A 13,083-nucleotide genomic window follows, 5' to 3' on the forward strand; every position below is an offset into this window, starting at 1 on the left:
AACAAGGTCGCGTTGTGACGGGAACAGATTCAAGAACCAAACTCGAGGTCGCGAGCGGAGTCGATCTCTCTCTCCTGCCATCTGCCGTCAGAGGCAGTTTTTTACTCCTCTGACTAGCTATCACAACTCCTACTTCGCCCCTCTACACCTATCCATGCCTCTCACTTCAGCAACAAACTCAAACTCGGCTCATCCATCTTCTTCGGCAAAGATGTCATCAACGACCTCGACTCAACGACGGAACGGTAGGAATAATGGGCAAGATTACAATCATGTGAGTCTGCTCCGCTAGGTGACTGTCCCAACCGAGTAGCGAGGCTGACTCGATCGCCACCCCCTGCTCTCGCTCTCTCCCAGTTGCTCGGCTTTACTCTCCCTCCTCGTTCCGCTCCTGCGAGTACCCATCTACCACGAAGGTCTACGAAACGGACCCACTATCACGGTGGATTCGATCGACAACGTTTCGTCCATCAGTTCAGATACGTCGTTGATCCTTCGAAAGGTCAGTCTCCTCTCTCTTTCCCTCCCTTCGCTGCGTGATTCAGGGCTGACAAGTTCCTACTGCTCTAGATTACACCGCACACTTTGCCGACCCCGACATTCACCTCGATTGGAGTGATATCCTTCAAGTGATTCTCCCCACTTCGTCTTCGGCTCTTTCGACGGTTTCGACTTCTGGGATCGATCAAGCGGTAGACGGAGAGAGTGGAAGGAAGGGAGGCGCGATTCCGACGTGTCCGATTTGCTTGAGTGAACCTACGGCTGCGAGAATGGTCAGTCGCACGTTCGCTTGTTCAACTACATCTCGAATTTATGTCACTGACTCGCTTTTGATTTCCTCGCAGACCAAATGCGGTATGCACAGATTCTATTCTCAGGTCGCTGGGAGTTAGAGCATTGACTGACTTTCGTCGCTCTCAACAGGTCACGTCTTCTGTTACCCATGCGTTTTACATTACCTCGCTTTGGCGGATCACGGTCAGAAGTTCCGCAAGTGTCCCGTGTGCCACGAGTGAGTAGGCTCGATTCCGTCAATTCTGACCCGATGTATTGATTCGTCGCCTGTTGACAGCTCAATCTACGCGAAAGATTTGAAATCTGTAAAATGGCATGATCCAGTCGGCGCCCAACTCATCGCAGCTTCCACTTCCTCATCCACTTCGACTCCATCTGCACCTACTCCAGCTTCATCCTACGAAGCCGATCTCGCGAGAGCTCTCGCCCTCTCTTCCCTCGAATCCTCCCAGAAACAGCAATCGACTTCACGAAAACAAGAAACTCTCAAGATGCGACTCGTTCGCCGACCACAGATCACGACTCTCGCTCTACCTCGTTCGTCAACCTGGCCGTCCGAAGCAGTTCCACCTCTCCGAGCGCCGTGGCAGTTCACGCCGGACGCTTTCGCTTATGCGAAATTCATGCTCGGAGCGCCCGACTACATGCGGGACGAGCTGACGGCACAGAAGGAGGAATTGCAGAGGGAAATTGCAACGTTGAGAAGATGGGGACAGAGAGGAGCGACCGATGAGGAGCTGGGAGTCGCTTTCGTTGAGGCGGCGTCGAGAAGGGTAGACGAGCAGTTACAGAAGGTCGAAGGATTGAAGACGACGAGTGTCATGACGGCAAGGAAGAAGTCGTTGAGGGAGATTCACGAGATTCAGGAGAAGAAGGGGAAAATGTCAGAATCGGCGTCGTTACCTCTGCTGTCGGAAACGAGCTCGAGCGAAGTAGAGGCGGAACCAGAAGTTGTCGAACCTGCCGTTCCTGAGAAGGAGGAGGAGGAGGAGGAGGTTCCACTCGATTTCCTCAGCTCACGGAACCCTAATTCTACAACCCTCTCTTCGAACGCTCCAACTTTCGTTCCACCTCCATCTCTCCTCACCCCTCTCAAGAAACCTCCACATCAACGTCGTAACGTTCTCCCACCTCCTCAACCTGACGAAGATCCAGCATTCTACTTCTACCAAGCCGCGTCTGGTCAACCGATCTTCCTCCAACCTCTCGACATTCGAATCTTGAAATCACATTTCGGCACCTACCAGGCGATGCCCGACTCTATCGAAGTCGTCGTCGAAGGAGCCGACGAAGGATCGATGAACGAAGAACTCCGTCGTCGCTGCAAATGGCTCGCTCATCTTCCCATTTCATCCGACGTCGTCTTCATCGAATCTGATCTCAGTCGAGTCGTCTCAAAGAAATCCCTCGAACCTTACTCTACTGCTCTCAAACAGCGTCGGAACAAGAGAAGAGATAAAGCAAGGAAGGAGGACAAGGCCAAATTGAAGAGTGAACAGAAGGCGGCTCAAGCTTTACCGATTTATCCTTCGACGGGAGAGTTTGGAGTACCTCATTCGATCCCGTTCTCAGCTTCCTCTTCCTACAACGCTGCCCCTTCTAGCTGGGACGACTTCCACGCGTTCCCTTCCCCCGCTCCAGCAAATCCTTCTCGTTCTCCAACTGCACCTGCGACCCTCTCGACTTCCGCCAACTCGAATCCACCAAGCAATACGGCAGCCTCGAACTGGTCGAACCGGTCATTCGCCTCGGCTCTTCATTCGACTCATTCGGCGGTTTACGACGAAGATTTCGATGATCGATGGAATGAAGTTGAAGAATCTCTCGGTCGACAACGGATAGCTGCCGCAGGAGGAGGAGGAGGTACACCGAATGGAAACGCGAAGACGAGTGCGAATGCCGGAGGAGGGAAGAAGTCGGGAGGAGGAGCTGGAGGTGGTGGAGGAGGGAAGAAATCGAAAAAAGGAATCACGTTGAATCTGTCGGGAGGCGGAATGAGAGGCAGTGGATGAGTCTTGCGTATTGATCACGTTCTAGCTGCATGTCTGTGAGGTTTTGTATGGTGTCGTATTCTAGCCCTGTCCACTTGTCTCCCTCTCTCTCGCTCTCGCATTTTGTCTAATGAAGCCAAAACATCTCGTGATTCTGACAAATTTCGAGCGATGAAGTGTGGGTGAGAGAGGTGCATTTATTCACATAGACTATAGACAGCAAAGAGAGAGAGAAAGGGAGAACAATATGCCTCTGAACCAGCGAGGGAGATAGATAGATAGGGTAAAATCAGAAACACAGAGAGCTAGCACTGAGTGGATTGAGCGGAAGGTAACGATAGGGATGCGGAGTTCGAGCGGGGTCTCAACGAAGAGGCGTTCATTGACGGAGGTATCCGGCGAGTTCTTCGAGACCATTCCTGAGAACAACGTCGATTTCTCCTCCATCTTTCTTCGCTTTGACGTCGAATCCTCCTCCTTCCACGCCTCGATCTTCCGTCTTTCTCGGGATGTAAATCGTCTTCAACTGTGGGGAGTCACACGCGTATTACTCAGTAATCGACTCTTCGCGAATTGAAAGAGTAATGAACGATTGACTCACGCCGTAAGAAGCGGCTGCCCTCAAATCGTTAACGTGACTGGCGACCATTGCAACCTTTCCTCGTTTGATATCTTCCTCAGAGTATCCCAGGAGTGCAGGAGCTCCGAGATACATCTTTGAATTGGGTTTGTACGATTGAAGGAGATCTCCCGAGAAGTGAGCGTCGAATTGAAGGTTGTTGGTGCGAGCCTGACGAGATGCAACGGAGTGTAAGCATCGAGGAATGACGTGATGAGCTAAAAGAGACATACGATATCGACCAGGAGACGCAAGTTTCCGTTCGAAAGAGTTGCGGTGAGAATCGTTGGTTCGATTTTACGAATCGCTGACAATCCCATCTTGACATCCGGCCAAGCTGCAAACGATACAGTGAGCTCGAGTACAATCGAGAAAGGGTTTGCGAGGTGAGCTTACTCTCGATTCGGTGCCATAGTTGACAGACTTTCTTTCGTTCGTATTCTGAAGCCCATAGTTGTCCCGCGGCTTCGTAAGTCGGCGAGTCGAGGAGATCGTTCAGGAGCTACACTCAGAAAGGTCTCCCTCATCAGTACTCGAGCCCAATACAGTCCGACGAAGGATGAAATTTACCTCGAGATGGAGTTCGTCGATATTGTTGGGTCCTTCTCCTCCCGCTGCAATCTCTCGACTGCTTCAAGCTTCCGAATCAGTTTCCATATGATTCCGTGACATATGAGAGTAGACTCACGTTCGCTTCATGTAACCTGCTCTCCAATCCCTCGCGAATCGCATCCAGTCGATTTCCAAAATATCGATTGGAACTGTCCGCTCAAGCGAGTCAGCTACCTGTCAATACCGTTCTGAGTGTCTGTGTACTCACTCCTGATTCCTAGATGACTCGCTGAAGTCGGAGGACCGGCCTGTTTAGATTTAGCGTTGTTCCTCGCTTTCGTCTTCAACGAACGAGAGATGGAGGTCTCCCAATCTGTCAAAGTACCGAACGTATCGAACAAGAGGCATCGAACACCTTTGAGAGGAGATTCCGAGGAGGATGACATCGCGCGAAGAATTAGGGGTTTTGAAGATCTAGCGAAGTGAAACGGGTAGACGGGTCGAGGACAGAGTAGTTTGAGTATCGTGGAGTCGAGTGGACGGATTGAATAGTCCGAGAGTTTGGGCGAGTGGGGGACAGCAAAGAAGCGAGAAGGAGGTTCGAAGGTTTAGACACGTAATTGAAGCGCTATTAGGTTTTTAGTAACCGAGCTTCCGCATACAGTCTCTCTTGCGAGGTGCTCAAGCTACTCGAGCGGTGATGGTCGACAGCGACCGAGGATAATTACAAAGTGCGACGTTGATGGAAAAAGGACATCGCAAAAAGAAAAGGTTGCGAGAGGTCAAAAATGTCCACGATGCTATATCCCTGCCTCAACCGTGCTCCATTCACCCCTTTACGACCATCCTAGAGACTCTGTCGTCGGTGTGGGCCTCCTGGCAGAACCAGGTGAGAACGGTTCTGTACAACGAACTCGATTCGGACGGGATGTCTTCGAGGAACGGACGGCGCTGGAAGGCCTGATTGCTTGCCGGCGTGTTCGAGCTCTCCACAGAGTCTGCTCACCTCCGCTGGGGTCCGGTCGTGCTCGTTCTCGAGGGTCTCCCTCATTTTGTTGACGATTGATTCCAACCGTTCCCGAAGATTGAGCTTTCGTCGTGCGAGAATCTGCGTGTAACCCACGAGCGCAGCTGCCCAACAAGCGGTATAGATATTAGCTATACTCAATTCGATCCAGACGTCACTGGCGATGCTTACCTTGAATCCCAGGAATTTTCTTGGGATCCCCCCAGAGTCCTCGAGCTTGATCAAGCGCTTCTTTCTGTTCTTCGACCTTCGTTTCCATAGTCCTAACATCGTTTATCGTGCGTATGTAAAGATCCTGGAACTTCGAGACTGAAGAGCAAGCGCCGAGGCTGTTAATCAATGAAGCTCCGAACACGGAGTGCAGGGAGATTGGGGACTCACCGATTGCCTGAACTTGCGGTGAGAGTTGCGTTGGCATCCTGTACTTTGAGTGCGCGCTAATGCGGAGCAGAAAGACGAGGTTAGACGAAGTAACGAGACGAGAGCTTTGAAGTCGAAAGCACCACGCGGAGAAGAGCCGCGCGCGCCTCTCATCTAGGCTGAAACACGATCCGTGCCCTCGAAAGTGTCGCCTCGGCGAAGTGAGTCGTAACTCCGATCAGACACCATACGTGACCTTTACCAATGCGAAAGAACCGAATTCGTTTTGTTACATTGGGAAATCCCTAGAAACTATCATCCGAATCGTAAGCACTCTTGCGAGTGAACTATCGACGGCAAAAAGGACGATCTGAAGTCAGTTCTGCCCTCGCAAACGAGGTTGTGAGCCAGGATGAGCAAACTGCTTACAGTGATTTTACCCGCCGCTTTCGAACCGCTTCCAGCTCCACCTGCTCCAGATTGACCCTTTTCCATAGCTTCGACCTGTGAGGACCAATTCGCATACATCGTGAGCGCTGAACTACGGCACGTTAGTAATTCGAACGAAGGATCCTCACTTGATCCAAAACGTCAATCAATTGCTCCTCTGATACTCGTCCCCTCAATTGTCCACTTTGAGCCATCCTCATCAGTAGCTGTTCGATCGATCGGGCTCGTTCAGGCTTCACAAGTCCTATCCGTGAGACTGTCAGACAAACCCAGAAGGAGAGTCAGTTTTCGCAACAACACTGCCGCATTGAGACGACGACCTGAGACCTCTTCCCCGCTCCCTTCACAGAGTTGTATCGGAACGGAAGCTCCATAAAGGCAGCAGACACTCACGTCGTTCCCTAGCTTCATTCGACAAGATTTGACGCATGATCGTCCTCCTCTGTTCTTCCTCCGCTGCCATTTTCGCCGCCTGATCTTCTCCTCCCGCTCCCCCGGGTCCTCCAGCGCCAGCTCCTCCGGCACCAGGTGCAGCACCAGGTGGTAGACGAGAGGAAGAGGGACCTCCTCCTGAGGAGGAACCTTGGAGTTCTGCCATGCGTTTCTGAAGGAGACAATCCCGGGTCAGAAAGTAGTGAGAAGGTCAGAGAAGAGTGAAACAACGACTTACGGCTCGGATAGCTTCGAGATCTCCGTCCATTGCGTTCGAAAGTTCACGTGAGTTTGATGAAGAGAACGAGTCAGGGACTGGGTACAAAGACGGCTTTTACTGCAAGTCGACTTCAGCGATGTATCAGACTGTGTCTATGTCGTTCCGGTCGAAAGAGAGGCTCTCGCGGGTGAATGGTTCCAGAAGAAAGATGAAAGATCCGAGTCCGCTCTCCCTTCTCCCACTTCATATCGCTTCTTCCGAATCGACCATACCAGGAACTCGATGTCAAGTCCTCCTCGGCCCGAGCCAGTCGACTCGGATCGCGCGATCAAGCGACGAAGAACCTCGTCTCCAGCATCGTCCTCCTCAAGGACTCTCCATTCCCAATCTCCACCACGCGCAACGACGCAGGATGACGAAGTGAAGCAATCGAATGACAAAGGGAAAGGGAAAGGCAAGAGTAGGGCAGAGAGATTAGCAGGATTCGATGACGAAGAAGAAGAGGAAATCCCTCAGCCTATCGCAGCTGTCGAGGGTCAGCACGACGAGGAAGGCGTGAATGGAGAAATCGATCACGACGAGCTATGTGCTATCTGTCTCGCTCCGATAGATAACAAGGTGAGCCTCCATTTCCACTTTGGGTTATTCAACAATTTCAATTGACCTATACTTCGAGTGCGATCAGACGGTCATCTACCCTTGTCACCACGGCCAATTCTGTTGGAACTGTATCAGAGCATGGACTGATCAATCGAGAAAAGTTAGCGGGCCTTTTCCCTTACTCTTCTCTCTCACTACTTTGCTAAGCTTGTTTCCTCCGTGCTCTCCAGTGCCCGCTTTGCCTCGGTCCGATCGAGCACTTGATCCACAACATCCGCTCGACGAAAGACTACTCGACATATCATCTCCTTCCACTCCACACCCTTCAAAGCAGCGGATCCTCAACCTCAATCACCCCTTCCTCCTCACGTCCTCGTCGACCTCTTTCGACCTCCGCCTCTCTCCCTCGCCACGCCCTCTACGGTAGACAAGCTATACAAACGCTCGATAGTCCAACTCCTCGAGAACGACTCGAAGAGATCGCGCTCGAACGACGAAAGTACATCTATCGAGAAGGACTCTACGCGAAACACGTCGCTTCGAATCGATACACTGGGTTCAAACCTTTCAGTCCTCAGACCTTTTCGCTCAACTCGGAATTGAAGGCGAAAGTGATCAAGTTCATTCGAAGAGAGGTAAGTTTGGCGTATCGTCTGACTCGTCCCTCTCCGATTGAGCTGACTTGTAGATCGTACATTATTCAGCTACAAGTCTTTCCAGCAGTTGATATCTCCTTCCTCACGACCTACCTCATTTCGATCGCCTCTCAACTCGACCTTCGTTCCCCTGCCGCTCTACGCTTAGTCTCCGATTTCCTGTCCGAATCCGACGCGCAACATCTAGTACACGAAATCGTCACGTTCGCTCGTAGTCCCTTTACGAGTCTGGAAGGGTACGATCGATTCATCCAATACGGGAGACCAGAGAAGCGAGCCGAACTGGAGAAAATGGTGTTTGAAACTGAAGAGCTCGTCGCAGAGTCTGGAAAGAAGGAAGAGGAGAAGGGGGAGAGGGAGGAAGCACCGAGGTTCGCGAGGAATATGGTAGACCGAAGAGAGGAGGAAGAGAACCGAGTGAGGGAAAGGAGGTATTCGAACGTCTCGAGAGGAGGAGGAGGAAGACCTCGATCGAGATCAAGATCTAGATCTCCCTTCCCACCACCGCCGCCACGATCTCCACCTCGAGATAACTACAGGAGGAACAGCTTCGCGAGAGGAGATGGGAGGAACGGATTTGGGGGGAAGATGAAAGAGCCAGATTGGAGGGATCGAGACGAGCGATACACGGGGAGTTATTATCGCCACAGTCAATCGAGGATGGATCGAGGGAAAGGGTTCAATGATCGAGATAGGGGAGACGAGAGGAGAGCGAGGAGGAACAGTGGGAGGAAAGAGAAGAGGGAGAGTTTTGGAACGAGAGATCGAGGCTATCAGCCCAGAGGCCGGGGAAGGAGTTATTCGAGGTCACCGTCACCGCCACCGGGCTACGACTACGATAGAAGGCCGCGGAGATCTAGGCAGGATGAACCGAGATCCATTTCCCGAGATCGCCGCCGACGACATTCGCTCTCCCGTTCTCGATCTCGATCTCGTTCTCGACCACGCTCTCGTTCGCCCTCTCCATTCCTCTCGACGAATCAAGCCCGTCGGTCTCGTTCGCCAACTCCAACTCGTCTTAACTCGGAAGCTCAACGAACTCCGACTCCTCCGCCTCAACCTCCTGCCCATGCGAACGACTCCGAGTATCAAGATGTCATCTCTCTCTCGGCTCCAGCTCTATCCCCGATGCCTCAATCGCCTACCCGACAATCCGAATCGATTTCGCAAATAGCGACGAATGGAGAACGAGTTGACGATTCCGCCCCGGCAATAGGAGGAGGAGGAGCGTCCCGAACGAAGGCATCGACGTTCAAACCTACTCTGTCGATCTTCGGAGCTGCTCGAAGGACGTTGCTCGGAAACGGAAACACTTTGACCTTTTCGAACGAGGGTAAAATCGAACTTCAAGTGGCTGGAACCTCGAAAGCCTCAAACGGAGCAGCCAAGTCATCAGAGGTCAACCGGGATGGAGGTGATGAGCGGGAGAAAGCGAAAGACACCGTATCGAGGAGTCCGGCGAAAAAGGAGAAACGTATTCTCGAGGATCGATATCAACCGGTCGCGGCGCCTCCCTCGTTACTCTCGAGGATGGGACCAGCTCTCTCTGCACCACTTCCTCCATCTCCCGACCTTTCGTCTCCCGATTCGACCGCAAACGCTTCTTCGATCACCCCGAGCACGGTCGCTTCGAAACTCAAGGCAAAGTTACAGGAGCGTCTAACGGCGGAATATCGTCAAGCGCTCTCACAACTCTCGTCTTCAGCGAAAGCATCTTCGACTGCGGTTACGAACGGCAACGAAGCGAAGAAGGCGGGCAAAGTCGATCTACGAGCACTCCTTCAATCGAGGTTGCAAGCCGAGAAGGCTTTAGCCTACGATTCCGCCCAACGCCGCTCCTCGACCTCTTCCTCAGCAGCAGTCGCGGCGTCCGATCAATCGACCTCCCTTCACTCTCTCGTCTCTTTCCATTCTTCCCCTTCTCGAACGACGTTCAGTCAGGCAACAAAGGATCTCTTGTTGATGAGGTTGGAGGAGGAAAGGCTATTGGCTCAGGAGCAGAACGAAAGATACGAGTCGTCACGACTTCACTCGAACTCGGTCCATGTCAACTCATTCTACTCGCCTCCCGTCGTTAAAGCGTCACTCGCCCCGACTCTTCTGCCCTCCTCCTCTTCCCCTTCCACCGCTCTCACGACGACCCCTTCGAAATCGACGAACGAATCGGACCTCAAGGCGAAACTCCTCGAGAAGCGCAAAGTCGCTGTGGAGCAAGAACTCAAGAAGCGGAGCGGAGAATTGAAGGAGAAGTTGATGAGGGACAAACTTCTGAAACAGAAGCAGTTGATCGCGGAGAAGAAGAAACTGGAATCAGGTTGAGGTGGACGAAGGATGGTTTCGCCCTTGAGCGGATAGAGTTGATCACATTGGTACTTGTTGACAATAGTTCAGTAGTAGCTGAAGCATTGCATTGCAGCGCGTAGTAGTCACGAAGGACTTCATGACGAGAGCTGAGATTCGTAAGTTTCGCGAGCTGTCTCGAGCTCAACCAGGCTATTTCTATCGTTTCGCACGAGCTGGAGAAATCAGATGGAGCTAAGCACTGTGTCACGCTCACCAACAGCGTCCTTCGTCTCCACGACACATAGACGTGGGGAAGAGCTAAAGGGGAGTCAACAAGAGTCAAAACTGACTCTTCGGAAAAATATCGAAACCTCTCTCGCTACAAAACTCACGCCCACGATCTCTCTCGTGCTTCAACAACGGAGCAAAGAGACACTACAGTATCCTCGAATAGGCCGGCGGTACATTCGGCAAAACTTTCAGAGTCATAGTTCGAGGGTAACACTTTTACAAGTCCAATTCCTGACTCAAAAAGGCTCGGAAATTGTCGGCTGCCAAAACTTTGCGACTCTTCCCGGCAGAACTTTTTCTGGCTTCGAACCTCTACTTCATCTCCTTCATCATTCTCTCCTCCAGGAACATCTTGCGTCAAACCGAGACCCTAGCAGTCTCCCGTAGACTCGTCTCGCCTCGTCAAACTCGACCAGTTCTCAACTTTTCGCGGCCCACATTTACCCCACTCAGAGCCATGTCGACTTCCTCCTCCTTCACCGCTGCTCATCGAAACCCTGCCGAACCACCATCGCTGGGCCCTAGAGAGCTCCAAACAGAACGCGCGCTTTCGAGGCTCGATTCTATTCCAGGTGCACTCGAAAAATACACCTACTTGGCAGGATTGAAGGCACGGAATGAAGAATTGTACTACAGTGTAATCCTCGCTGCTCCCCAAACCGTGATGGTGAGTTTTGCTCCCTGAATTTCCAGTTTTCAGTTTTGCGAAACTTAAACTTTTTCGATTAGCCTGTCATCTACACGCCGACAGTAGGAAAAGCTTGTCAAGAGTACTCGCTCATCCACCCTCCTCCGATCCCAGCTGCCGCCGCGACAGAACCGATTCGAAACCTCTACTTAACATACGACGATTTACCGAACTTACCTCAAATCATCGCGGGTCTGAAGACTCGTCTACCGAAAGACGAAATGAAGATGAGTGTAGTTACGGATGGCTCGAGGATTCTTGGCCTGGGAGACCTCGGTTGCGGCGGAATGGGAATTTCTCAGGGCAAGATTTCGTGTAAGTTTCCGCTCTTCTACGGCCAGATCTAGCGACACGTCGCTGACCACTTTTGACATGGCTCAGTATACGTCGCTGCTGCTGGTATTCACCCTCAATCTACGCTACCTATCATGATCGATCTCGGCACGGACTCGGAGAAACTCCTTTCGGACCCTCTTTACGTCGGCGTGAGGAAACGCCGAATCGACGACGAGAAATCCCTCGCCTTCATGGACGTCTTCATGGAAGAGATGCACAAGAACTTCCCGAATATGATCATCCAATTCGAAGATTGGGCAACTTCAAAAGCGTTCCCTCTACTTCACAAGCACCGCGACGTCTATCCGACCTTCAATGACGACATCCAGGGCACCGGAGCTGTCGTGCTCGCGGGAGCTATTCGAGCTTTCCATCTCACCCAAATCCCCCTCAAGGATCAACGGATAGTCTTCTTCGGAGCGGGTTCGTCGGGAGTTGGAGTCGCGGAAACGATCGTCAAGTACTTCCAAATGCAAGGAATGTCTGAGGAAGAGGCGAAGAGCAAGTTCTGGCTCGTCGATTCAAAGGTGAGCTCGGAGCAATTCAGGAAAAACGTGCTCAAAACTCACTTCTCGCTTTCGACTGCATAGGGTCTCGTCGCCCACAACCGAGGCGACAAACTTCCTTCTCACAAGCAATACCTCGCTCGTTCGGATCCCTCGACTCCCCGTCTCTCAAATCTCCTCGAAGTTCTCAAGCACGTCAAACCTACCGCTCTCCTCGGACTCTCGACCGTCGGAGGAAGTTTCACCATCGAGATCCTCAACCTCATGGCCGAATGGAACAAACGCCCCATCGTCTTTGCCCTATCGAATCCGGTCTCGCAGTCGGAAACGACCTTCGAAGACGCGATCGAGGCGACGAATGGAAGCGTACTCTTCGCATCCGGATCTCCTTTCGACAAGGTCGAGTTCAACTCGAAGGTGTACGAACCCGGACAAGGAAACAACTTGTACATCTTTCCGGCCCTTGGACTAGGCGCAATTCTCGCTCGCGTCAAGACTATCCCTGAAGAGTTGGTGCACGCGAGTGCTCAAGGTCTCGCCGACTCTCTGACTCCTGACGAGACCGCGCGAAATCTCCTATACCCCGACGTCGAGAGGGTAAGTTACATTTCATCCCCCTCGCTCTCAGTCTGAGTCCGAGCTCATTCCGTCTCTTCTCTCAGATCCGCGAAGTTTCGATCACCGTCACGCTCGCAGTCATTCGTGCGGCACAGAAACTCGGTGTCGATCGCGCTGAAGAACTACGGTCGATGAATGACAAAGAACTCGAATCATTCGTTCGAAAACAGATGTGGCACCCTCTTCTTACCTAGGACTCCCTCTGAGTCTCTCGTTGTCTATCAAAAGAGCTCTGCTAGCTACCCTCCGCAAGCTCACTCTATCTGTCTAGCCGTTCCTTGAAGTACCTTTCCCTCTGTTCAGTCTTTTGGGTTTCCTCTCTGTCTTCCTCGCAATCTCTCTTGGTCTCTGTGCGGAATCAGCACCTCGTCGTTCTCGTGCGCTCTCGTCTCGTCAATCGCCTTGGAGAAAATGTGTGTGAGAGAGGAGTAATTGCAGAGTATCAAGCGAGGCGATTTTCAAGTTCAAGCGATTTCATTGTTTCATCTCTTCTTGCATCCTAATCCGAATCCGAGTCAAACTCATCCTGTTCCTGCTCTTCTCCGTCACTGTTTTCTTCTTCATCGTCTTCGTCTTCATCAATTCCATCTGACGACTGATCTTCTTCACTTTCATCCGACTCGTCCTCCTCTTTGATTTTGTTCACTTTTGATTCACTC

The 13,083-nt window shown here is 52.0% G+C and overlaps 5 protein-coding genes across 5 annotated transcripts; 3 read left to right on the top strand and 2 right to left on the bottom strand.

Annotated features, from left to right (window-relative positions):
- Positions 1–154: 154 nt before the first annotated feature.
- Positions 155–2,807, top strand: JCM6883_001979 (RING finger protein; the record flags this gene model as incomplete). The annotated part of the gene is made up of 6 exons (XM_076635486.1): positions 155–274; positions 358–502; positions 571–773; positions 846–855; positions 925–1,012; positions 1,073–2,807. 6 exons carry the CDS (start codon positions 155–157, stop codon positions 2,805–2,807), a joined length of 2,301 nt encoding a protein of 766 aa, XP_076484532.1.
- A 358-nt stretch (positions 2,808–3,165) lies between these two features.
- Positions 3,166–4,403, bottom strand: JCM6883_001980 (uncharacterized protein; the record flags this gene model as incomplete). The annotated part of the gene is made up of 7 exons (XM_076635487.1): positions 3,166–3,312; positions 3,388–3,576; positions 3,639–3,742; positions 3,802–3,907; positions 3,976–4,033; positions 4,094–4,166; positions 4,226–4,403. 7 exons carry the CDS (start codon positions 4,401–4,403, stop codon positions 3,166–3,168), a joined length of 855 nt encoding a protein of 284 aa, XP_076484533.1.
- A 1,246-nt stretch (positions 4,404–5,649) lies between these two features.
- SDD2 (Sdd2p) lies at positions 5,650–6,494 on the bottom strand (the record flags this gene model as incomplete). Its single annotated transcript, XM_076635488.1, has 5 exons — positions 5,650–5,691; positions 5,774–5,848; positions 5,923–6,050; positions 6,188–6,398; positions 6,465–6,494. 5 exons carry the CDS (start codon positions 6,492–6,494, stop codon positions 5,650–5,652), a joined length of 486 nt encoding a protein of 161 aa, XP_076484534.1.
- A 234-nt stretch (positions 6,495–6,728) lies between these two features.
- Positions 6,729–10,021, top strand: JCM6883_001982 (uncharacterized protein; the record flags this gene model as incomplete). Its single annotated transcript, XM_076635489.1, has 4 exons — positions 6,729–7,064; positions 7,132–7,206; positions 7,277–7,681; positions 7,751–10,021. The coding sequence occupies 4 exons, from the start codon at positions 6,729–6,731 to the stop codon at positions 10,019–10,021; spliced, it is 3,087 nt and encodes a 1,028-aa protein (XP_076484535.1).
- Positions 10,022–10,733: 712 nt separating this feature from the next.
- On the top strand, positions 10,734–12,618 carry JCM6883_001983 (uncharacterized protein; the record flags this gene model as incomplete). The annotated part of the gene is made up of 5 exons (XM_076635490.1): positions 10,734–10,943; positions 11,006–11,279; positions 11,346–11,827; positions 11,891–12,403; positions 12,469–12,618. The coding sequence occupies 5 exons, from the start codon at positions 10,734–10,736 to the stop codon at positions 12,616–12,618; spliced, it is 1,629 nt and encodes a 542-aa protein (XP_076484536.1).
- Between the last annotated feature and the right edge of the window lie 465 nt (positions 12,619–13,083).

The sequence above is a fragment of the Sporobolomyces salmoneus genome, assembly GCF_050403485.1.
Source record: "Sporobolomyces salmoneus JCM6883 DNA, S_salmoneus_JCM6883_v1_ctg106, whole genome shotgun sequence".
Lineage (NCBI taxonomy): Eukaryota > Fungi > Basidiomycota > Microbotryomycetes > Sporidiobolales > Sporidiobolaceae > Sporobolomyces > Sporobolomyces salmoneus.